At 36.0% G+C, this 24,829-nt stretch overlaps 1 protein-coding gene across 3 annotated transcripts; it reads left to right on the top strand.

Annotated features, from left to right (window-relative positions):
• The first annotated feature begins 27 nt into the window (after positions 1-27).
• Positions 28-24,547, top strand: CUNH12orf4 (chromosome unknown C12orf4 homolog). Of its 3 annotated transcripts, XM_052690535.1 has the most exons (14): positions 28-133; positions 2,084-2,278; positions 2,545-2,690; positions 4,062-4,243; positions 6,865-6,964; positions 7,053-7,174; positions 8,013-8,119; positions 8,811-9,008; positions 11,992-12,120; positions 13,264-13,332; positions 14,827-15,029; positions 21,880-21,937; positions 23,226-23,293; positions 24,295-24,547. In XM_052690535.1, exons 2-14 carry the CDS (start codon positions 2,101-2,103, stop codon positions 24,385-24,387), a joined length of 1,653 nt encoding a protein of 550 aa, XP_052546495.1. In that variant the 5' UTR covers positions 28-133; positions 2,084-2,100; the 3' UTR covers positions 24,388-24,547. The 3 variants fall into 3 exon arrangements, with proteins under 3 accessions (XP_052546495.1, XP_052546496.1, XP_052546497.1); XM_052690536.1 differs by lacking the exons at positions 23,226-23,293; positions 24,295-24,547 and adding an exon at positions 17,578-17,690; XM_052690537.1 differs by lacking the exons at positions 28-133; positions 2,545-2,690 and having other exon boundaries at positions 2,198-2,278.
• Positions 24,548-24,829: the final 282 nt, after the last annotated feature.

Genomic DNA, 24,829 nt, shown 5'->3' with positions numbered 1-24,829 from the left:
GGCGGAGCGGAGACAGCCGATTCTACGGCGTCGAATCTGCGTTTCCGGATGAGAAGCTATTGAAGGGAAGGGAGGAGGTCCTGGCGTCGGCGCTTCCCGGACAGAAAAATCGAATACCTCGTCCGGAATCCAGGTGAGAGATGAGTGCGGTGGAAGTCACTCCTGCCTTTCGTACGAGGCGCCGACCCCAGCCCCTGTCAGCCCTGCACCGGTCGGCCAGCGCCCCTCGGCTTGGTGAGGCCGCTCCGGAGCCGGTGCGGCGTTCGTCTGCTCTGTCGGCCGGGCCGCCCCTCCTGTGCCGTATCTCCGCAGCTGTGCCTTGCGGTCTCGTGACTGAACGAGCTTGCCTCGGAGCCAGGCGGGGGGCTTTGTTCTCCCGGGGAACACGTTACTGTAGACCCTTCTCCTCTTCCCTTCTGTCACCAACTTTGTTTCTGCGTTTTCAGTAACCGCAGCTACTGCTGCCTTTCCTCTGAGCCTGTTAACCTTGAGCCTGCAGTGGGTTTGAGGACACAAATGCAGACTGAGTGCGCTGTTGCATGGCGATCGAAAACTTTTCACATCCTTTGTCTTCCCCTCTTAAAGTTAGTTTACTCGAGGAATGGTACAGAGATGTTTGTCGCTTTTGCATGTTAAGTGGTGCTGTTCAGATCCCTCTCTGCAACTGGACATGTGCCGGCCTCGATTTAGTTTTGGTTGTCTTGGAATGTTCGTTCATGTATGGAACTTATAGATAAAATACAGGATGATATATCTTTCAACTATGTGTTAAGTTTTCTACAGAATCAGTGAATGGTTTGGATTGAAAAGAACCTTAAAGATCAGATACTTCCAAATGTTTGGACACCTCCCACTAAATCAGATTTCCTAAGGTGCCATCCAACCTGGCCTTCAGTACTTTAAGGAATTGAGCATTCATAGCTTCTCTGGGGAACCTGTTCCAGAGTCTCAACCTTCTATTTTAAAACTGTTATCCTTTGTCTTATCACTCCAGATAAAAAGTCCTTCCCCGGCTTATCTGTTAGCTCCCTTTAGGTACTGGATGGGTGCTGCAAGGTCTTCCTGGAGCATTCTGTTGTCCAGGCAAGAAAATAAACAACTCTCAGCCTGTCTTCATAGGAAAGGAGCTCCAGTTCACTGATCATTTCTGTGGCCTTCCTCTGGATTTGCTCTAACAGGTGTCTGTCTTTATTGTGCTGGAAGTCCCTGAATTGAATGCAGCATTCAAGGTGGAGTAAACAGTATTAAAGTCATTTGTTTAATCGATTCCCAGCATGTGGACTTGTTTGTGACCCTATAGACTAATCCCATAAATTTTTCTGTGGAGAATAAACTTTTTGTTTTCTGCTTTTCTTCTCCTTGGACAGTGGCTTTTAGCACTGAGGAGGTTCCCATTAGAATAAGATGCCCAACATTGCAGGGTATGTTCAAAAAAGAGAACTGTAAATCTATGAAGGAGACCTTGTGGAAAGAAAAACCACCAAGACAGAAGACAGCTCCCATTGTTCATTTTTGTCTTGTAGACAGTTCTCTTGCTTTTTTTTTTTTTCTTTTTTTTTTTTTTTTTTCTTCTCATGATTTCCTTTAAAAATAAATCCAATTTATCCCTAGGCAAGTTTCAAAAGAAGTAAGTAAGCTTCTTCCAGAAGTTGCTGCTGTCTTCCCCTCCCCACAACTCTACCACCGATAGAGAAGAGGCAATAAAATCCTAATGCACTCCAAAGTATTTCTGTTTTTGAGACATAGTTGTCTGCACTTACAGTTTCTCAGTTAAAGATAGCTTTTTGTGTGTTTTTCTTCTGTCGTTTCTGCCTTTTAGTCACAAGGTTTATACTGTAATTCTTGAAAGTAAGTACCATAATGCGCTCAATCCCAGTTTGGAATAACTCAGTGTTCTGGAAACTGGTGTTCATTTTACAGCTTCTATCTGTGTGTTTGGAATCCAAAGCTGAAATGAACACCAATGAAAAATGCAGGATTAAAAGTTTTCTTGCTAGAAATTGTAAATTATTAACGAAGACATTTGCATTTATTTATTTGTTTTATGAGAATGTAATTATTGCTGTTTTCATTGCTACTGCAGGAAATGAACTCAAGAAAATGAAGCCTAATAGAGGAAAGGCCTGTGCTGGAGAGAGAGACTATGTATACACACTCAATGCTGGAAATCAACATTTTGTGCTTACAGTGCCTCTCAAATTTCCTGTGCAAGAGAATATTAGTCATTTGCATGGGCGTCTAATGCTTCTGCACAATCTGCCATGCTTTGTAGAAAATGGTAAGAACTTTTTTTTTTAAATTCATGTCAAGTATCAGTGTCCATAAATGTTTTACAAGGTACTTTAAGAAACAAGTACTGAAAAAAAAGTCTTTTTTTTTTTTTTTAATTAAAAACAAGAACAGCAAAACATTTATGAATATGGCTGTCAGTACGAGCAAGTATGATGCCCAAATGAAAGCTTTTCAGAAAAACCTTTGTATCTTACTTGATTACTAATACTCCACTGACGTGGTTTTGTTGATGTTCTCTTCTTGTTATAAAAGACCTGAAGCAATCTCTTAATAAGTTTATAGAAGATGAAACTATAAAGGGTTATGATAGAGAAGCTGAAATGGCTCTGGAAGCTGTGAAGTCAGGAGAAGTAGACATAAACCAGCTGGCAGATACTTGGGCTAAAGCTTATAAAGAGGTAAGATTAATATTCAGAACTTGCTTTGTGAGTGTATGTGCACGTATACGCAGATAATCACTTCTGCAAAGGTGCAGAATTACACAAATTCATTTTTATTCATCAATTCTTGTAATTTTTCCCTTTTATTCTGAAGTGATCATGCAAGTTCTTTATCAGGTTTTTCCTGAATTTATGTCATTACTGGCAAAAATTTAGTTGAGCTATAAAATCAAAATAGAAAGGTAAGACAGGTATTTACAGTCAAACAGAAGTGGATGTATGGGTTACAGTGCATTAGAACCAAATCAGAAGATAGTAAATTGCAAAAATATCAACGAGGACTCCAAAGGAGGAGGTATATGGTTTTCAGCTCATTTTCTGAGTTCACATGAGTACTGTACTCTTAGTTATTTGTTTTGTGTTTAAACTTCAAAAAAGAGGAATGCAGAGGAATTGGAGGAGTCCTAGTGGAGAGAAAAAAGCATGACAGAAACTGCAGCTATTGTGGAAAAGTTTGAGGGCCTAACTTGTCGTGGAAGAGTGAAGAATATTGCAGGAAAATGCTGGAATGTATGTCCGTTATAAAGAAAATTGGCAAAACAAAATGTTTGCCTTAATGAACATCCCAACAAAATGAAATTAGCCGAACATTTAAGAAGGATTTTTTTTACTGGGGAGCATAGGGGTGTGATGAAACAATGAGTTTACCCTCTTTTCTCTGAAGAAATGAATAGGTTAGGCAGACTATTCAAAACCTTGTCTCTGTGTGAGGATTAGAATTATATTGTCTTTTGATATTCCTTAATTTATTATTCAATATATCAGCTACATTTGTCAGGTTAAACTGATATATAAAAGTACACAGAGTGTTTCAGTGTAGAAGAGCTTGCTGAATTGACATGTTTGGGTCATTCGTTATTCAGTAAAAATTGCTTTTCTGAAATCATTGTTGATCACATTCTAATTATATCAACAATTGGTTCTCCTTTGTAATAAAACATTTTTCTTTTCATAGCCGATGTTCTGAACCCAATCTAAAATTCATCAAATGATGAAATATTGTACAGATATTATTTTAAGGTACTATAAAAAAAAAAAGTGCTAAATTTTCTTCTTTGCAATGGGTTGGTGGCTGAAAATTGATTATCCCTCTCTGTAATCAAAATGCTTCTGCTGTTGGTTGCTTTCAAAAAGAGAGTATATGGGAAAAGAGAAAATAATAATAGTTAAGCCAGAGTATAGATGACTTAAAATAGGAAAGAGGTAGTTAATGTATGTTGAAGGATGTACATCAGAATGAATGTCCAGTTGGTTTTGTGCCACCATTATAAGACATCTTTATTTTAAATCATTTGGAACCCTTAAGGATGTATCTTTTATAATTTTTAGACAACGTTAGAGTATGCAAAACCTGAAGAAAACAGCTGGGATGAAGATTTTGCAGATGTTTATCATGATCTGATACATTCTCCAGCTTCTGAGACCCTGTTAAACCTGGAACACAATTATTTTGTTAGCATCTCAGAATTAATAAGTGAAAGAGATGTGGAATTGAAAAAACTACAGGAAAGGTATTATTTTTATTTTATTTTATTGTTATGCCAAATATGGGTGTACATCACCAGATTTATATTTCTGTCTTTAAGTATGTAATAAATACTTAGCCTATATTACTAGGGTCAGCTATCTTCCATTCTACTTGGTCACTGAGAATTAGAAAAGGGCATCTGAGTAATATAGGGTTTGATGGTGTTGATTCCCATTTGTTCTATTATAAGCACTAAGGATGTCTGGTAAACGAAGTATAAGTATGGACCGTGCTTTGCCCTTGTTGTAATTTAAATGAGAAATTGGAAGTTCCACCAGATGAAAGGAGGAGGAATGGAACTGAATGAACTTCAATTCAGAAACTCTAGAAAGTATGTGAGTGTGTGTGGGATCCCGACTTCCCTAAGATTGTAAACTTGCAGGTGGCTGCTTTGCCCACAAGGGGGAGAATATGCACTGCGGGATGTTAAAGTGCTAGATACAAATGCTGGCAATGCTTGTGAAACACCAAAATATTCGAAACAGTATGTTTTAGCATTGTAAGCAGCACTATTTTTGGTTTTAAGCTCCTTTTATATGATGTATAGCTATTTATGTAGCTTTTTTGTTTATTTTTAATGTACCTCGAGAATAAATCTTACATATCTCTAATTTGTGGGTGAAAATCTCCAGTAATGTGTGTAAGCATAATTTTTTTTTTTTTTTTTTTTTTTTTTTTTTTGTGGATTCTTAGATTGTCTTGACTATTTATAAAGAAGAGAGACCACTTAGTGTTAATAGCAGTAATTGCATACAGCTCAACTGTGAGTGCAGGTAACCTGTTTACACAGGAGGTGGTTTGGAATTTGTGACCATCAACTTAAGTTTGCTATAGTAAATCTATTTATTTCTGAAGACTAGGGTGAATACAAAAGACAAAGTGAAGCCAGGAAATTTGGAAGATGAGGGAGAGATGAGGTATTTGGATGAACAGCTGATAGCAGGATCATGTTCATTAGCTCCAGTGCCCATTTTTGAATACAGCAAGAGCTGGAAACTTATCTGGGTATTAAAAATAAGTGTGTTTAGCCTACTTCCTGGTGGTTACATGTTTGCATCATTTGTATTTGTGAGGGAGCAAAGCAAAAAGGGTTGAGAAATTTTATTTCAAAACAATAGTTATGTCTGCATTATAGTAGCTAGCTGGGAAATTTTACATATTCTGGACTGTCCAATTAATTTTTATTTGGGAAAAAAAAAAACAACCAACAAATCAAAACATGATAGCTATTTTAAATTGAAAATATGTATGCTCCTAACCTAAAGTTTGAGTTTTTTTCTTTTATGTCCAGTGACTTTTCCATTATTCTTGGATAAAACAGTTAACTGAAAAGAGTTAACTAAATAGAGAACTACCCCCCTAAAATTGTTAGAGTTAAGTGTCTGACTCCGAAGTAGCTACTATAAAATGCACTTAATTCACTGTACTGTAGTACAGTCCTCATTGGATTTTTTCAATATGGGTCATGTTTGTCTTCTGGATCCCCTGCCCTTGTGTAAAGTGTTGTTTCTGCTGATAAGTCTTGCTGATTTTTCTGTGTCCTGGTAGAACAGTAGAAAAGAAGCACTACAATTGAATTTCAGCAGTTAGTTCAGACCACGTATTAGTAAAAACCTTCCTAATGATGAGGATAGTAAAGTGATCCAGATATTAGTATGGAAAAACTGACATATGTACAGGCAGACTTGAAATGTGTGGATTCTGATTCCAAAACAAGCAGGTAGTTGAAGTACTACATGACATATCTTTCAGCTACGTTGAGTTTTATGTAAAGTCATAGAATGGTTTGGGTTGGAAGGGACCTTATGTATCACCTAGTTCCTCCCCCCGACAGTGACCAGGTGCACCTTCCAGTGCACTGGACTGCTTACAGTCCCATCCAGCCTGACCTCAAATACTTCCATAGTGGAGACTTCCACACCTTCTCTAGGTAAACTGTTCCAAAGCTTCACCATGCTTGTAGTAAAGAATTTATTCCTTAAATCTCAATCTACACTTGTAAAACCTGTACCTCTTTTTCTGTCTCTCTATTCCCTGTTCAGGAGTCTTTCTCCATATTTCTTGCAGATCCTTTTAAGTACTAGCAGACCCCTATAAGGTCTCTGTAAGGTCATCTCTTCTCGAGGCTGAAAAACCCCATCTCTCATAGTCTCCTTGAAGGAGGACAGGTGCTCCACCCCTCTGACTGTTTTTGAGTTCTAGTAGGTCTGTGTCCTCCTCATGCTGCAGGCTGAATGCAGTACTGCAGGTGGGATCTCATGAGAGCAGAATAGACGGAGTGGATCACCTCCCTTAACCCACTAGCTACTCATCTTTTGTTGCAGGATACAATTGACTTTTTGGGCTGCCAGTGCATAATACCAGCTTATTTTTATTTCCACTGATACCCTCAATTCCTTCTCCACAGGGCTGCTCTCAATACAGTCACATTGCTCAGCCTGTGCTTACGTTTGGGATTGCCCTGACGACCTTAGGCCTGTGTGATTAGCATTGATTACCTGACTGATAGAACTGATCAGTGACAGTATCAACAACAGTGCTTGTTCCTCTGCTAGTTTATTGAAAGTGTTACTTGTTATAAATCTGCATTTGCTTCCCTTTCAGACAAGGAGCAGAAATGGATAAGGTGATGCAGGAACTAGGGAAATCTCTAACAGACCAAGATGTAAATTCATTAGCAGCTCGGCATTTTGAATCTCAGCAGGTAAACTAAGTTCAGCAAATTGTAAAACACGTATATATTTGCATTAAAAAGAAAACTCAAAACATTCAAATAACTGTCTTCTTGTTAGGATTTAGAGAACAAATGGACCAATGAATTAAAACAATCTACTGCTATCCAGAAGCAGGAGTATCAGGAATGGGTGATAAAACTTCATCAGGATCTGAAGAATCCCAACAACAGCTCAATCAGGTATTTAATTCCCCTGTGGCAGTTCACTCAGGCTGTGTTGAGTTCTGAGAACTACAGGTCCCTAGTGCATGTGGAAGTAATGCATAGGATGTCTATAATAGGGCAACTTGAAGCTTGGAGGTAGAAAGATAATTGCTTATGTATGCATATACTTATACATGGATCTTTCAGAAAATAATATCTCCTGTTTATTTCCACGGGAGCAGCATACACATGAAGTTATATTTGATAGAATGAATTCTCACCTACAAAAAAAACTCTTGTTTTTCAGAAGTCACCATCATTGCTGTGCATTTTTGCCACTGATGAACAAAAGTATGCATGCCACTTTTGTAAAAATCTGCACCGGTGGAGGTGACACGCTGCTGCTGTCACCACTGTTGAAACATAATGTGTACTGCCTCACTGTGCTAATGTCCACTGCTTAGTCTCCATAAACATTCAGTAAGCAGCAATGAATGTCAACAGGTGCATTTTTTTCCACATGGAGGATGACATGCTTCTTCATACACACTTCCATGCCAGGCACCATTTAGACTGCCCCTCTGCTGCCATCTGTTGCATCAGTTTTGCATCATTTTGTCGTTCAGTCTCAAAATATTTTACAAAGAAAACTGATAATATAAATCTAATAGTGAAGTTTTCTTTTCCTGCTGACAAGCAGATGACTTCATTGCAGCATGATAGGAATGCAGGTCTTCAGATGTGAAGAGTTCATTCAAAAGAAGTTTAGTATCTTGATTTCCACAGGCTGAGAAATTTTTTTATAGCATTTGTGAAATATTGTTGGTGTACAGCAGCTGGTATAAACTTCTCAGTAGGTTTCTTATTATTTTAGCGATGAAATTAAGGTTCAGCCCAGTCAATTGAGAGAATCTGTAGAAGGAAATGGGAGAATTTACGAAGAGCAAAGACTTTTAGAAGAAAGTTTTACTATTCACTTGGGTAAGTAAAACAAACTGACAGCAAAGCCAAAACATAATAACAGACAAGAGAATTATACGTGTATGTCTTATTTACAGTATTTAATTGTCAGTGTATTGTATACAGATTGGGATTGTTTTGTATTTGTTGTTTGCATATGTAAGAGAAAAGCAGTACATCATAAACCATATTAAATAGTGTCTAGCTGTCAGAAAAATACTTAATGGAAAACATTCTGAAAGCAAATTTTTATACACTCTGCTAAAGTGAATAATTTAAAGAAAAAGTATGGTGACGTCAAAGCACATAACAATTAAAAATATGAGTGTTGATTCGATTCCTAGAATAATAGGTGTTTGATTTAAAAAAAAAAAAAAATTATTTTATTATTGCTTGTGCATTGAAGGTTTTTAAGCTGTTTGTTGTAACTGCTCCCAGATAGTTTTCATTTCTAGCTTTATCACAGGGAACAAGTCTCATTTCAGGTATAAATATGCCTTTTTGGTTACAATATTGCATTTTTATTTTTAAAATTGCTGATATGCGTATAAGATCATGCATTTGATTAAGAACTTTGTGTATGATTGTTTATGTTTCTCTTATGGGTCTTTCTCACAAAAATTAGGTGGAAATTTTGGTTCATTGCATTTTGATAACAATCCTGAGTTTCATCCTTTACTGTTTGTATTAAAATTGTTTGTTTTCCATACAGGAGCTCAGTTGAAGACCATGCATAATTTGAGATTACTGAGGGCTGATATGCTGGATTTCTGTAAACACAAACGTAATCATCGAAATGGAGTAAAGCTTCACAGACTTCAAACTGCAATGTCTCTCTATTCAACATCTCTCTGTGGCCTCGTTTTATTGGTAGATAACCGTATCAGTTCGTACAGCGGCATCAAAAGAGGTGAGTCCTCTAATGGAGTGCAACATGCCATTAAAAGTCAGTGTGACTCTTGAAAAACTTGCTGTCTTCTCCCACTAAAAGTGCAATCAAATTAATTTGCTAGAGAACTGAGTGTTTTGTGTGTGGTACTACAAAAGAGTAACAAGTGGAAAAGCAGGTATAGGACACAGTTTTGCTGAGTAGCTTGAACTCTGATATGCTGTTAACTCCTTCATCTCTGTCCTAGGTTTTGCTTTTTAGTTAGGAGGATGTTAGAGTAGAATCATTAATGTTGATTTGCCTGCTGTAGATTGGCTAACGATCAGTAGGGTCTTCTAACTCTCTTATGGCAACTTACCGTACCAAAACATATTTGCAAATACAACAGTTAAATAGTTCTAAAATTGGTGAGTAAATGTGTTAAAACGCCATGTGCTTTAAATATTTCCAGTACCATAAATTCCATTAAAAAGGAACAATAGGAGTATTATTTGCCTGCTCTTGGAAAGCTTGATTAATAGCCATTTTAAGTGCACCAATAATAGGTGATGATGAATGTTTGAAAGCAAATGAATTAAACACCTGTTTGTTCTTGTTACAGTTTTGATTGCTCAAGCATTCTGTGAACCATATTATAGACTTTCCCATCTCCTTGAAGTTTAAAACCAAAAAAGTTACATTTGAAACATCTTTTTATCTGTAGCCAGTATTAATTTAGTGCTAGTGGTGGCAATGGTGATGAGGAGATGGTTGGACTAGATGATCTTATAGGTCGTTTCCAACCTTGTGATTCTATGATTCTATGATTCTATGATTCTAATTGTCATTTTTCTAGCATATCTGTTCTTGAGAAAAGGGAGGGAAGAAAAAATAGGCTTTCATACAAACTGAAAACGCTGTGGAATCAAAAAAATAGAAGAGGAAAGTGTGCCCATAAAAATACCAGATGGATTTGTTCTGTATATGATTTCCAAATTGCTTAATTCTCATAGTATTATTTCATGCTTGCTCTTGTTTTCACTTAGTTTTTTTTTATTGTTCTTATTAGTGCTTATGTATTTAAATTATTAACAAATTGCAAAAATTTGTTTTGTCATAAATTTTGGGTGATCAAGAGAATATCAGCATTTAAGTAATGCCACTAAACACAAAATTAGGTACTGCAGCCTTAGCAGAGAAGAAAGCCGGAGAAAGTAAGGGGCTACCAAGCAATCTATAAAATATAATGCTTAGTATGTTTTGATTTCATTTAGATCCAAAGGAACTTTGGCAAAGTTAACTTTAAGCAATTTCCATAGCTTTCGCACTACCATTCTTTTCAAAATGTTGCGGAAATGAATGTTTCATGTCTCTGTTCCTCTAATCTAGTCAAATATATTGCTTTAAATCAATAACGAGCATCTGGTTATGCTAAGACCCCAAACAACTTGAGGCAGCAACTGATGCTTGGCCACATCTCTTTATATGCTCTGTGATTATTACTGGTTGAAGATCAGTAATAAGCACATTTGAGAAGAAACTTTCCTTTTAAACTATTAAATTGTTTGTTACAAGAGCACTACTCTGAAAACATTCTTCTTACTAGAAGGCCTGTTAAGAAATAAATGTACTGGGAGGTTTGAAGGTATCATGATGTGGGCAAAAATGCTATATATAGAAGGCCTTTACATAGTACATTGATGCTGTTTAAATAGAGAGGTAATGGTGTGTGTACATTACATTTCTGGGTTACAAAAGTGTAGCAATGGTTTTCTGCTTCTATTTTAAGCCAGAAGATCACAAATCTAATAGCTTTTGCTTTTGATGGGCTATAATGACTCAAATCTCTGTGTGATTAGAAAAGGATGGTATTATTCTTATTACACATGGAAAACTGATCTTTCAGCTTTTTGTTGTAAGGAATAGTAGTTGTCTCTTTACTTACTTGGTATTTGTGGTGCAAACCTCTTACATTAGGAATCTGTAGGGCTGCTGTGACTCAGATTTAAGTGCGTATAGCACACTCAATCAGTGGACTACAATTAACTTCAGCTTAAGTATGAGAGACTTTCTGTTGTTGTTGTTTCAGTCCTAGCATTATTTTATTTTGATGCACCCAGAAAATAATCTTTTGGAATATGAGCTGTTTCTTCCTATGATCTTGGACACCAGAATTTAGTAAAGCATTTCAAATACACTTTATGTTGGAGACAGTACATAAGGTATATTAAGATTTTCTTTATATCTTGCCGATTCCTGTCACAGCTCTTCATGGGAATATATGGAGCTCCTTAGATAATCAAAGTGTATTACGTACTTAAAGAAGATTAGAGCAGGTACTTCAAAAAAGGAAGCAAGTCAAAGTTGTTTAGCTGATCTTCTTGCTGATAACTTTTTCTGGCAGTCATTAACTTGTTTGGAGAAAAGGCTAGAAACTAGGATTTGTAGCTTAGATTACCATTTACAGGGGCAGTATGTGATGAACCTAATTATTAATTTAATTTTTTTAAGTCTGACATCAGACTTTCTTATTGGGAAAAAGGATTTGCAGCTCTTCTCAGCTGGTGGTATTCTTTAGCTTTCAGAGAGCAAAATAGTTTTGGGAACAGAAGAGGAACAGTATTTCCAAATTTCCAGATGAACTGTTTATGAATTTAATTAACAGCAGTCATTTTACAAAACAAAATGGAGAGCAGTAGTTGCTGTTGGATGGATCTCTATACATGTTTTAATAAAGCATCACGGATTGAAGGGTTGTTTTTAAAGCACAGTAAAACATGTTGCTGCTATTATTTTTGGATTTTTTATATAAATGATTTTCTTTGAACAGTAAGAGTGTTGTTTTTTGAAGTAATTCTTTTGTTTCAAAAGCTTTGTTTTTTGTTGGTGATATTGTTTTGGTCTGGCTTTATTTTTCATTTTTTATTTATCATTGTAACTAGCATTGCTTGAACGCTAGAAATGAGTTATGTAACGTTACTTAGCATAGCCCTGTGACATTGATTTAAATCTTTTATTTTCCTAGATTTTGCAACTGTTTGCCAAGAATGCACAGATTTTCATTTTCCTGGAATTCAAGAACAACTTGAAATTGTCCAGAAGGTTGTACTTAAGGCCAGAGCACAGCGTAGCAATAAGTCAAAAAAGCATCACGGTCAGTGACAACCAAAATTACATTCTTTACTACTCTGTAATAGTCCTCAGTGGAATATTTGTGGTTATGGGCACCTTAGTTTTTCTCTTATTCTGTTAGATTATCTATAAAATGTAATATTCTGGTTTATAAGTTAAGAAGTCTTTGTGGAATTTTGTCTTAACAGACTGTGTGCCTATGTGATCCATGTGATGTTTTTGATGTCATTACATACACACCTTTAAAAAAAAAAGAAAGTCACTAGGTTCTAATCATACTTGTGATCAGCCTAACATCACAATCCATATGCAAAGTGTGTAGGCTCATTATGTTTTCCTCTGCAATTTAAACTGCCTATGACAATACGGAATTTATTTTACTTAACTCTTTTTCTTTCTGTGTAAATGAAAAGCTTTAAAAATTGTAAAATACATGCTTTGACTTTTTCCCCTCGTTGTAAATGAGTGCTAAAACTGAACAATACATTCACTAAATTTGTATTCTCTTTAGTGCTGACTAAATCCTTATGAATGGTTTACTTTGCAATTATATTTACAAATGGCAGAGAAATCATCTGAGTACAAGCACTGCTTTAACAACATGTACATCATGAAATTTTGTTTTTTTTGCAGACAACTACTTGTATGGCTAAATACATCAGTAATGCGAATAGATTCGTAAGAGTTCAAGTAGAGAAACAAGTTCTCTTAGAGACCTGCATATTGCTGTAGACTAAGGAAAATACTGAAAGCTGTTTTTATAGTGATGATGCATGCAAATTTCTGTTAAAATTTTATTTTTTAGTATTAGGAACAATTTTTTTAAAAATAGATGCGTAATTAAAAAGCAACAGAAAGGTACTATGTAGTTGTGGGGTTAACTTTGAGTGTTATGTTTGAGAACATTTCTTTTCGTCTGAATAGGGTGATTGAGGAAGAAAGCTAATGATTTATTTCAGGATTCAGTTCAGCATTTATTGAAGCCAGTGAGAGCACTTTCTGTTTGTCCCCCAACTTTTTCTAACTTTATGGTGAAAATTTAAGCTAGACACCAGCTCAATGCATTTTATATGCTAAAGCAGATAATACATTAATACATGATATATTTAATGTAATACATTAATACATGATATATTTAATGTTTGTGTTATTTATTTATATACAGGAAGCAAAGATAGTGGAATTGAAGATAAATCCAAGAATATTGAACGTAACCAGTCGAATATTTTACAAGGTGAGTTCCATTGCATTTCCCCTCTCACAGCAAATTGTGTTTTATAGATGCACATTTTTAGCTCTAAACTCAGAACATAAATTATAAACTAAACCTGAGTTGACCTCAATCAAAGGAGAAGGACGTTCTTGTGGCTAAGGCAGAGAACTGGGTGTCAGGACATCTGGTTTCTATTCCCAGCTTTGCTACCACATCATATGACGTTGGGGCAAATCACTTAACTTCTCTGTGCTTAAAATTTGTTTTCAGAATTTGAGGGGAGAAAAGGCTATCTCTGAGGATCCTGGAAAAAGATGAAGCTTAAATACTAGCAAATTATTTTCTTTCAGATACAGTAAAGCATTTTAGAAGGTATTTGATTTTTGATCTTTGAATTTAAGAATTCATTCCTCTAAAAGAGGAAATAGATTTTGAATATATTGTGCTTTTAATAAAGAAGGCTGCAGAGTAGCTTGAAGAAAAATGCACAGTTGAGAGGAAAGGAGATAAATCCACTGTAACCCATAGGTGAATATGAGGGCTTGTTAAAATTGCTTTCATGGTTGTTTTAGGTCTTGTTAGTGGATTATAAATCCACTCTGGATCCTTAACAGATATATCCTGGTAAAATCTTGCTGCAGTGACTTGTATATCATTATTCTTAGATGGTCACTGCTGGGGATTACTTCGTCTTTGGCTCTCAACAAGGACTATACCCATTCTCCAGTATGCCGATGCAGTCTTGACTTGCCAGTGAAAGTAGGTTTAAAGAAAGATGCTTATCTGTTGACTGAAACAGTAGGGCTATCACATACCTACTTCTCTGTTGACTCCACTTTAGACATTTTGCTCTCCAACAGAAGGTAACATGAAGAAACCTGAGTGTTTCTTGCTGCTTGTGTTTGATAAATGAAAACTGATTTGAAAAATTTCCCTTAAGGTGTCTTCTCAAAACCAACTCTGTAACTCACCTTTCCATTGCTGCAAATTATTTTAAATTCTAATAACCACTGATGCTTTTGCATTCTAGTATGTATCATGTATGTAATGTAACCAATTACCCTTTTTCCATAGACTTTTTGTATCCTTTATTTTAACCCATCCATTTTTGGTATTTCCGCCTCCCACATCTGTCTGCAATTCAGTGCTTACATAATATATTTTGAGTATTATACCTCCTCTGTGCTTGTTTTTCTGTTTCATACTATATTTAGATCATATCCGCCTGTACTGGCACTATTACATCTTACTACACCGGGTGTCTGTGATGCTAGTGAAATTCATTAGAGCAGGAAATTGAGTGCTGGATGAACGTAAAACAGCGATACTCCGTGATTTTAGACCAGTTCATTTCTTTTATTTCTCTCCTTATGTATGTGTTCTGATCTGTGTTGTCTACTTGTATTGGCTTTTTGTCTTAACTTGCTGACTCTACTCCTACATTGCATAATAAGTATGTTTCAGTATAAGTCACCGCCATGATACTCTGCCTTTTTATTATATGTTATTCTGCAGGAGAATTCTACATCACTCGCCATTCAAATCTTTCTGAAATTCATGTTGCATTTCATCTTTGTGTGGATGATAATGTAAGATCTGGAAACATAACTGCTCGGGATCCTGCGATCATGGGACTTAGAAACATTCTCAAAGTTTGCTGCACACACGACATTACTACCATTAGTATTCCTCTCTTGTTGGTACATGATATGTCAGAAGTAAGTAAATTTGTTCTCTTTTTGGCTTCTAGAGTGCAGTTGTTTGCAGTTTTTTGTTTTTTTTAAAGGCACATTTCATGCTGCTTGACACAGATGAGGAAGTTTATCCCAGTCTCCTGCCACATCGTTGTAATAGCACAAGTATTTATATGGTGACCAGAGTTAAGGAACTGAAGCAGTTAAAAGCATTTTGGTTAGCTGAACTTCTTTGTTTTTAATCCCACCCCTTCTTGATCCAGCTCATTGCAAGGCTGCACAGGTATTAACGAGAGAAGTAATGGCACGTGTTTGGCAACACTTATTGCTTAGAAATTGCAAGATACATTGGTTATATCAGATCCCAATTTTAATTGTCATCAAGAAAATCTTAAAACTAAGTTTTTTAGGAACAGTAGAACTAGCTTGGTTTTTAAAGAATTTTTAATTCTGTATCCCTAAACACCATTCTTTATCACCTCAGCCCCATGCAGCAGTAACCAGATTTCACCTCTGCCCTGATTGGTCACCTTCTTCATGCCTAATCATCAATACCTTCAATTTCTGCCCTTGTTTACCTTTTGTGTTCCCACCATGTACCACCTGGGCAAGAAGCAGCATACTGCAAGACACTGTTGATAAACATGTGATTCATATACTGAACTTTCGTATTCTTTCCTCCATGGGACACTAATTCATAGAACTTGTCTCTCACGTGTTTTTTCACAGTGTATAAATTATAGTTTAATACCATTGGCAGTTTCTTTTCTCTGATTCAAAAGATGCTGGCAGGAAAGGAAATGGAGGTGGGGACAGAACTAGCAGACAGGCAGTACAGCTACATGCCACACTTCCTTGTGTTTAAGGAAGTTTAGAAAAGTTAAGTTTAGAAACTTAAAGGAATGAGAAAAAAAGATAATGGTGCCGTTACTGTTACCCTTGTATATGTATAATTATCATTGTTTTGGGTTTTTCTGAATAACCTTACAAATGTTAAGACTGCCATTCCTTCCGTAAAAGTGCTTGACTCGTAGCAAGAGAAAGGCTCACCTTTGGATTGTTTTCAACAGATGGAATAGCTGATTTCTTTATTTTTTTTTAACAAAATTTGATCTGAACATATACAGAACTGAGATACCTTTTGCAAGATTTGTGAAAGTTCAAGCAATGCAAAAGTTAAAAATATCCAATAGTGAAAATTCTAAAGGATATGCTTCTATATACATGTTAACTCTTAGTAACAGACTATATTATATCAGAAATATACTTCTGCATCTTTGTATTAGTGTCCTTTTTAGGGGTAGCTGCCTGAGTTATTACTGGGACACAGTTACTGCATTTCAGAAATGTGTAGACATTTATTTCTTAATCAAGTCACCGTGTGACTCTATTCATCTTTTTCTTTCTTCAATTGTGCTATTTTTACCTTGCTTTATATGTATGTATTTTAAAATACAAACAGAACACAAGACCATGTGTTTGCTGTGCTTTCAGAAAGTGTTATTGCTGAATGTGTGAAACTGAAGAATTATCTATTTGTGTGGCATTGGATTATTAAAAGGTTTTGGTAAAACACTTTACCTTTGATATTAAACTTTTTAAGTGCTTATGGATTAAGCAGAAAGTGGCCTGTATGATAAAGCATGTGTTAAGCCCAGACTGAACTGAATGAACTGTGTTAGCAGCATATACCCTATTACAGTGCTTTGTAGATGACTGAATTTGAAACTCACAAATCTGCGACTTGTTGTTGAGTGGATAACAGGTCTCTGAAGGTTAACGTGAACTTGGTGCCTTCAGCAGCTCCAGTTTTGAATCCACATTTACCACCTACATTAAAAAAAAAAAAAAGTTTTTGTAAAGTGGTTAACCAAGAGCACAGCTGTAAAGATATGTGCCACCTTCTCTGTGACAGACATTCATCACGAGTTTGCTTTGTGTGTTTCCGAAAGGTTTTCTTTTATGGCTGGTTGAGTAGATGAGTAATGTTTATAGCATCACAGAAGTAAGGAGTGTATCACATTTCACTATTATTGGGACTTCGTAAAAAGCTACTTTTTTTTTTTTTTTGTAAGAAAAAGATAAGGTTATGGTTTCTTTAATTTTTCTTATGTCTAGAATAGCAAGAAATTCAAGATTGTTTTTTTTCTTTTCTGTTCTGGTCACTAATTTTAACAAAGGAAGGAAACTGAGTTTAATATCTGGGGAAGACAAGATCAAATTTAGGACAGCAGAGGTATTAATGTCTGATAATTGCACTGAAATTAATGTACACCGAATTGAGGAATTAAATGGTTCTAATGACATGGCTAGAGCTGGCATAGCTCCTTGGTAGTTTCAACATGCAGGCCATTTTATGCTGCCATCAATACAGAAACACAGAAGAACACAGGACACTTCAGGGCTCTCGGGCAGCTGTCTGTCATGCATGTGCCGGATAACCAGGGGATCAGGGCTAGTCACGAAAGGTAGGTCCTGCTTGACCAACCTGATCTTCTCTGATTCGGTGACCTTCACCTCTGCGTGCAGTCTACGTATACTTCAGTCAAGCCTTTGATACTGTCTCTCACAGCATTCTTCTGGAGAAGCTGGCAGCTCATGGCTTAGACAGATACACTCTTCACTGCATAAAAAACTGCTTGGATGGCTGGGTCCAGGAATAGACTTAAATCCAGCTGTCAGCAGGTCAGTGCTGGGGCCAGTCCTGTTCGATATTTTTATTGATGATCTGGACAAAGGGATTGAGTGCAGCCTTAATAATTCTGCAAATGACACCAAGCTGGGAGTAAGTGTTAATCTGTTTGAGGTCAGGAAGGCCCTACAGGAGGATCTGGATAGGATAGATCAGTGAGCTGAGGCTCAACTGTGTGAGGTTCAACAAGACCACTTCCTGGATCCTGCCTTTTGGTCACAACAAGCCCCATGCAAAAGGCTTGGGGCTGCAAAGCCGCATGGTGGAGAAGTGTCTGGGGGTGCTGTTTATCAGCTGACTGAACATGAGCCAGCAGTATGCCAAGGTGACCAAGGAGGCCAACCTGGCTTGTGTTAGAAACAGTATAGTCAGCAGAACTAGGGAGGTCATCGCCCCTCTGTACTCAGTACTGTTTCACAGTTTTGGGGGACCCTCGCTACAAGAAAGACCCTGGACCATATCCACAGAAGGGCAGTGAAGCTGTTGAAGCCTCTGGAGCACAAGTCTTACAAGGAGAGACTGAGGGAACTGGAATTGTTCACTGAGGAATAGAGGAAGCTCAGGGAAGACTTTCTCATCATTCTTTACACTTGCCTGAAAGGAAGCTGTCGTGAGCTGAGAATTTGTTTTCTTCCAGATAACTTGCAATAGGATGAGAGGTAATGGCCTCATGTTGCATCAGTTGGGTATTTGGAGAAAATTTCTTCTCAGAAAGAGTCGTGAGGTATTGAAACAGGCTGCCCAGAGACGTGGTGGAGTGGCTTAGTAAGCACGGTTGTGATGAATTGACAATTGGACTTAATGACCTTAAAGATCTTTTCTAACTTCAATGATTCTATGAGTTAAGACAAAAGTGTTGGGTTTTTTTTCTTTTTTTGTTTATTTTTAAGTAAAATAAAAGGCAAATAGGCTGTGTAGCAAGTATTTGTGAACAGTAATTTTTACATGTAGAGCAGATTATTGAACCCCTGGGCTGCACACAGCCCTGGACAGCTGGTAATGCAGTCCCACAAGATCATAAACTTTAACATTACTGTGAGTTTTAGTGATATTTTTAAACAGCTGATTGCGCTTCTCTTGAGCACAGACTGTGTAGATGACAATGAAATGTTGTGGAGAGTGCAGTGCAGGGCTGACTCTGCTTCTTGTGCCTGCTCATAGTGTCAATTAAATTTCAGTTTAATTGAGCCAGATATGTTACACATTACATGCATATGTGCCACTTAGCAAATAAAGTGCAGTGATTACTAGTAATAATATTTTGTCCTGGTTTCAGCTGAGAGAGTGTGAATTGCACACTCTCATATATCTAACACAACATAGTGTTTTGAATGTTGCTGGTTGACAGGGCCATGACTGGGACCAGGCCAGGCTGCTTGGCAAAAAATCTTCTGCTGAATTAGGCAAGGGTTTATTCCCTACCACGTGACACCATGCAGAAGGCTATAAAGCTGTGGAGAGTTGACCGGGGCCAGCTGCTGCTTGGGGATTAGCTGGACTCCATTTGATGGATAGTAACTAATTGCTTTGTGGATTTATAAATATTTCTTTGTATATGCATACACACAGAGAGATATATATATAACTATCATCACATTTTTGTTCCTACTTTCCTTCTGTTTAGTCTTAGTAAATAGTTTTTATCTCAACACAGGAGTTCTATTTTGATCCCAATTCTCTCCTCCCATTTCACTAATGGGAGCAAGGGTGGAGGGGAGTGGAATGAGTGAACAGCTGTGTGGTGTTTAGTTGCCTTCTGTGTTAAACTACAACGTATTTCAGCTTACCTACATGTGTATGCCTGTGAAGATGCATGTCCTTTATTATTAAGTGGGCATGTAAGTTTTCTTATTTAATTATTAAAATTGGGCTTGTATTATTTCATAAAATAATTTACTGTGTAAATGTGATTGCTGGAGAAGAAATATCCAGAATACTTGTGCACTGCTAACAAACTTTGTAATTTTCAACATCTCCAAAAGCTCACAAACAATATAATTTGCAGTATGTTTTCAATAAACCATACGGTTTGTATTTGATTAATGTTTTTGTAATGTTTGCCTAAACAAATACATCATTTTACTAATTCAGCCATGCTAAAAGCAAGTTTACAGAGAATGTAATTCTTACATTTATGCACTTTTTCTCAGAAACTGTAAATTCACTAAGTTGTGTATTAAACGGCAACTTCTTTTTTATGTGAAAGTAGCACAGTAAGTTAAATGTTTTATGATAAGATCTAAAAGAAATGAAATTACAAGAAAAAAAAGCATAAAACTAAAAATGTCAGAGTTGATATATATTAAAAAAAATGGTTGCTTCTATACATTAACTATATTATATATTGTATATGTGGCCTAAGACAGTTCCTCTTAGTTCATTGTGTCTCAGGCAAGCCAAAAGGTTGGACAACTCTGAGACAGATTATCGGTGTGTGTATTAACCTTTAATTTTTTACCTCTTACAGTTTCCCACCTTGAAGTGTATAGCTGCTCATACAGTGTGAAGGTTTTGTGTATTTCAAGTAAACACCTTGCTAATTCACCACATCTGAAAATTAACCATTGAGAAAGGATCTGAAAGCTTTGTTCCACAAGAAGTTTCTGGAATTTAGTGTTTCCATTACTTGGTTATGACATGACTTTCTGCAGAAACTTAAATGTGCTCATAAATTTAAAAAAGCGGTAATCACATGGCAAGAGTCTGTTGGTGCAGCTTTGCAGCATGTATTTCTAATCAATGAAGTTGACCTTTTTTTATTTTTACCAACAGAAGTGATGTTAATCTGATAACAGATCTTTTCATCTTAAAACGGAGTGGTGTGTGGTCTCAAACAGCAAAACAAAACCCCCGGGCATTTTTTTTTACTTGCTGGAATGTTACTAATGAAAGCTCATCAAAAGTGATGGTTTTTTTTTATGTTTTCCTATCGTTTGTGCTGTGCTGTGAATTAGTACTCGCTCAATCCTTTGTTTTCACTACTGTTAATTTACATATAGAGAAAAATTCTAACATGCCAAAATTACAAGAATGTATTTTTTAAAGATGGATTGAAATTGAATCACTACTGTGTCATTGTCTGTTCTTGTGGCTTGCGTACTGTGACGTTCTAGGTTGAACCTATTATTTCCCTGAGTGCCCACAAGATTTAGCATCTATGTTCCTCTGAAATAGTCCAAGGAATAGTGTCATATCCTGCTGCCTCAATCGGTCCTTTTTAGGCCAGGTCCTTTTATTGATTACATAATGTACTTCTGAATTGCTCTTAGAGTAACTGGACCTTTCTTTTTAGACATTTGTTCTTAAACCAAGCCAAAACAGTGATCAAAACTAGCAGTAAACACCTACATTGCTTGTGACAGAAAGCAAACATAGGCAGTTAATTTGTAATAAAGGCCAACTATTTTTTCCATAAAGATTAGAAATGAAAATAGTATTGTCTGCATTGTTCTGTTTGATTCATGTGCTGTATAACCTAAAAGCAGCACTTTGTGATGCAGAGGTTTATGTGATTAAGACATAGAGAGAGAGATTCAGTTGTAGAGCACATCTGAACAAATTGATCTTATTTATTATGGACATTATTTTCTCTGAGAAGTTCTGACTCTTTACTGTGGCGGCCTTTCTGCCTCTAACTAGGAAAATTCATCTTAATATAATTCATGTTATGGTTTACAGGAAAAGAATGTTGTATGTAATAAAACTGTTTCTTAAATGATTTAGACTGGTGCACGTAGCCACACATTACAGTAACTTTTATCAGTGGGGCTTTCATATCCTATCTTGTTGGTTAACTTGATGTAAGAAATTGCTGTCTGATTAAATCTGAAAATCATCCATCAGATGAAGTTAGCTTTTGTTTGTTCAGAAAAATCACCTTTAGGAAAGGAGGATTTTACATGAGGTATGTGGGTAAGCCAATAAGCCTAAATCAGAATCATCAGGAATACCTGGTAAGCATCAGTTACTGCTGTTAAGCTGTGGTCAGGAGCCTGTTTTTTGCTACCTGAACCACAAATCTGACAGTCACAATTTTCATTTCTGATATATGTATATATACTGCTAGAATACCTGATGGGAAAATAGGCTTTTATGGCAATTTATTATTTTAAAGAATTTCCTTGCTGCTGTTGTTGGTTGATCCATTTGTGTTGAGTCTTTTCATTATTCATTTAATTTTAGGAAATGACCATTCCATGGTGCTTAAAGAGGGCAGAACTTGTGTTCAAATGTGTCAAAGGTATGTTAGTGAATGCTGCAGCTCACTTCTAGAGTTGAATTTGGTGATTTTAGCTCAAGCTGTATATTTCCCACTGCTCCAAAAAAGTTGTTTCAGTAACTTATTGTTTCTTAAAATACTGGTATTTTTTCTTTGAGATTATTAACTACCATGTTACTCTTGGGCTATTTTAAGCATCAGGAAATAATCTCACACTTAGAATGAAGACTGAAAATGTTTTGAAAATATTTTTATGAGTTGCACTTAGTGAAAGAAAAACTCCTTACTGCTTTTGAGCAATCTCTGAAGGAAGGCAGGAACTGACAGTTGTCAATATACTTTCCAGTGTCTTATCTATGTTAATTTCCTCAAACAATGTAAACTCCACACTCTTTTTTTAAAGCTAGTTTATGTGCTAACTCATCTCTTTGCTGGAAAGTCATCAGATTTAGCATTTATTTCCTATCTATTCCAATTGTATTATTACTTATTGCATTCTTGTGTCCTGTGCTTAAATACTTACAGCAAGCAATCATTTAGAGCATTTAAAGTGTAAGTAGTGTAGTGTTCTCTCTACTACATACTTTAGGAACTTTGTGCTGTTGTGACCTTTAGTGATTCACAGTGGAGTATCCATGTAATCACTTTCATTATATAGTATTTTTCCAAATCCAATCCTTAACTGTCAGCAATGTATTCCTGTGGACCTTATAGTTCATCAGTTACAGTTAAGAAATGCTAGCGTAAAATCAAAATCTTAAGTTGAGCAATAAACTCCACGTTCTTTCTTTGTAAGTTAGTTCAGGCATGTTTGTCTTTCTAAATAGTGAATATATATAAGCTTTGAAAAAGGTATTATTGGCTCTTATTTTCTCTGATGAAATGAACTTTACATTATATAATGTTAGACTTCTGTTGAGCATACAGTTGATCATAACTGATCTAAAGGAAAGAGTTATTTCTAAAGTGAAAGCAAGCTATTGGAAGAACACATAGCAGTCATGTCTAGAGAAACCTCTCACTTCTGCTGATAAACACTGTTTCTGTACTGTAAGTGGGTTTTTTTTTTGCTCTTCAACAAATTTTCTGATCAATTCTTCATTAGATTTTCCAGTTAAATAAGGTTTCAAAGTAGATTAGCCAGGTCAGATATGAATATGAATAACAATGACAATAGTAAAGGCAGTTAAAATCCTAACTGCATATGAAAACTTCCTAACCTCCTCATTGCTAGATAAGAGTGTAATTAAGAGGGAAGCATGTATAAGTAATCCATTATGAATTATGTATTATGAATATTGGATTTTAGGTTTCATGATGGAAATGGCCTCATGGGATGGAGGAATTTCTCGGACTGTACAATTCTTGGTACCACAGGTGGGTTAAACAAGTTTCAATAGTCCCCTGGGTTAGATACAAACAAGAAGTTAAATGTCAGTATACTTAGGTTTGATTTCTTTGCTGTGTCCTGTTTGTTTGTTTTTTGCTGTGTTTGTTTGAGTTTAAACTAGTCCACTGTTATTTTGATTCCTTGCTTACAAAATAGGAATTAAAGGGTTTTATATTTTGGGGTATCCTTTAGAATATCCTGGGAGTACTAAAAATTCAAACTGGGAAATTTGTTTTTCCAAATAGTGAATATATATAAACTTTGAAAAAGATATCATTTGCTCTTATTTTCTCTGATGAGATGAACCTTGCATTATATAATGTTAGGCTTTTGTTAGTCATACTGTTGAGCATCTTGGAAAATTGCAATGAAGAGAGTTCATTTATGCTTCCACAAAATTGTTAGACTAGATGTTTGAAGTGAATTGTAATGAAGATTCCTAAATGATTTAATTTGGAGCTTAAACTCATTTTCAGGAACAGGAATCTTTCCAAGCATGGCCAACTGAAGTGTTTTTGTTGTTTGTTGCTGGTGATTTTCTGTGTTTTGTTTTCATTATGAAAAGTGGTGCTGAAAGTTGTCTAAAAAATCAGTGTTATCTTAGGAAAGAAATAGCATGTATTTGTTCAGGAGTCATAAACTAAGGAACAAGAGGAAGATAAGAGTAAATGAAGCAGAATATAATTCTAGAATTCAGGGAGCAGGAGTCCTGTATAAAGCAAAGAGCACTATTCTCATTCTTCTAGACAGAAGTACTTGGAACAAGAAATCTGCTGGGGACAGATATGTCACATGAATACACAAACAGTATTTTGGTCCATTTTTTTATTGAATTAAATGGAATTATAGCATGCATTACATAAAAAATCTTTTTGGCCTTCTGAAAAATGACACTCTTAAATGTAAAAAATAAAGTTTAGAGAGATTCCATTCTTCTAAAGTACAGCAAAAAAAACGAAGCTTACTACTTTATCTTTTTTTTCCCCAGACAATTTCTGAGGAATTGTTTTACCAGCTGAGTAACATGCTACCCCAAATCTTCCGAGTATCCTCTACATTAACTCTAACCTCTAAGCACTGAATTTTGTGTGAAAGTAGGTTGTATCCTGTTGACAGAAGAAAAGGTTCTTGGAGAATCGGTACTGGAATTTCACTTCTCTGAAGCCTGATGATCCTGAATTGAAGTTTGTTGCAATTTCAAGAATAATGTTATTAGAATAAAAGACAAAATGCTACCTGTATTTGGATGTTAGCATTTCATTTTTACCTCTTTCATTCTTTTTCAGCATGCATTAATATTGAATTCTTCATCTTTTTCTGAAAAAAATTAAATGCAGCTAGTCTTATGGAATCTGCAGAAGTAATTTTCATAGATAGTAGGAATAAGGGCTTATGGAAGAGGTAGGATCCTCTTGGCAGAACAGGTGATGATTTTAAAAACGCATTCTAAGTGCTCTCAGTGGTAGTTAAAGGAGGAAAAAATGATGTCAGATATCTCCTTTGAATAATTTTGATATCATTTG

Source organism: Tympanuchus pallidicinctus, unplaced genomic scaffold, assembly GCF_026119805.1.
Source record: "Tympanuchus pallidicinctus isolate F22 unplaced genomic scaffold, pur_lepc_1.0 scaffold27, whole genome shotgun sequence".
NCBI classification, from domain to species: Eukaryota; Metazoa; Chordata; class Aves; order Galliformes; family Phasianidae; genus Tympanuchus; species Tympanuchus pallidicinctus.
Note: the sequence above shows the minus strand (reverse complement) of the source record. Positions and strands in the feature narration are given on the sequence as shown.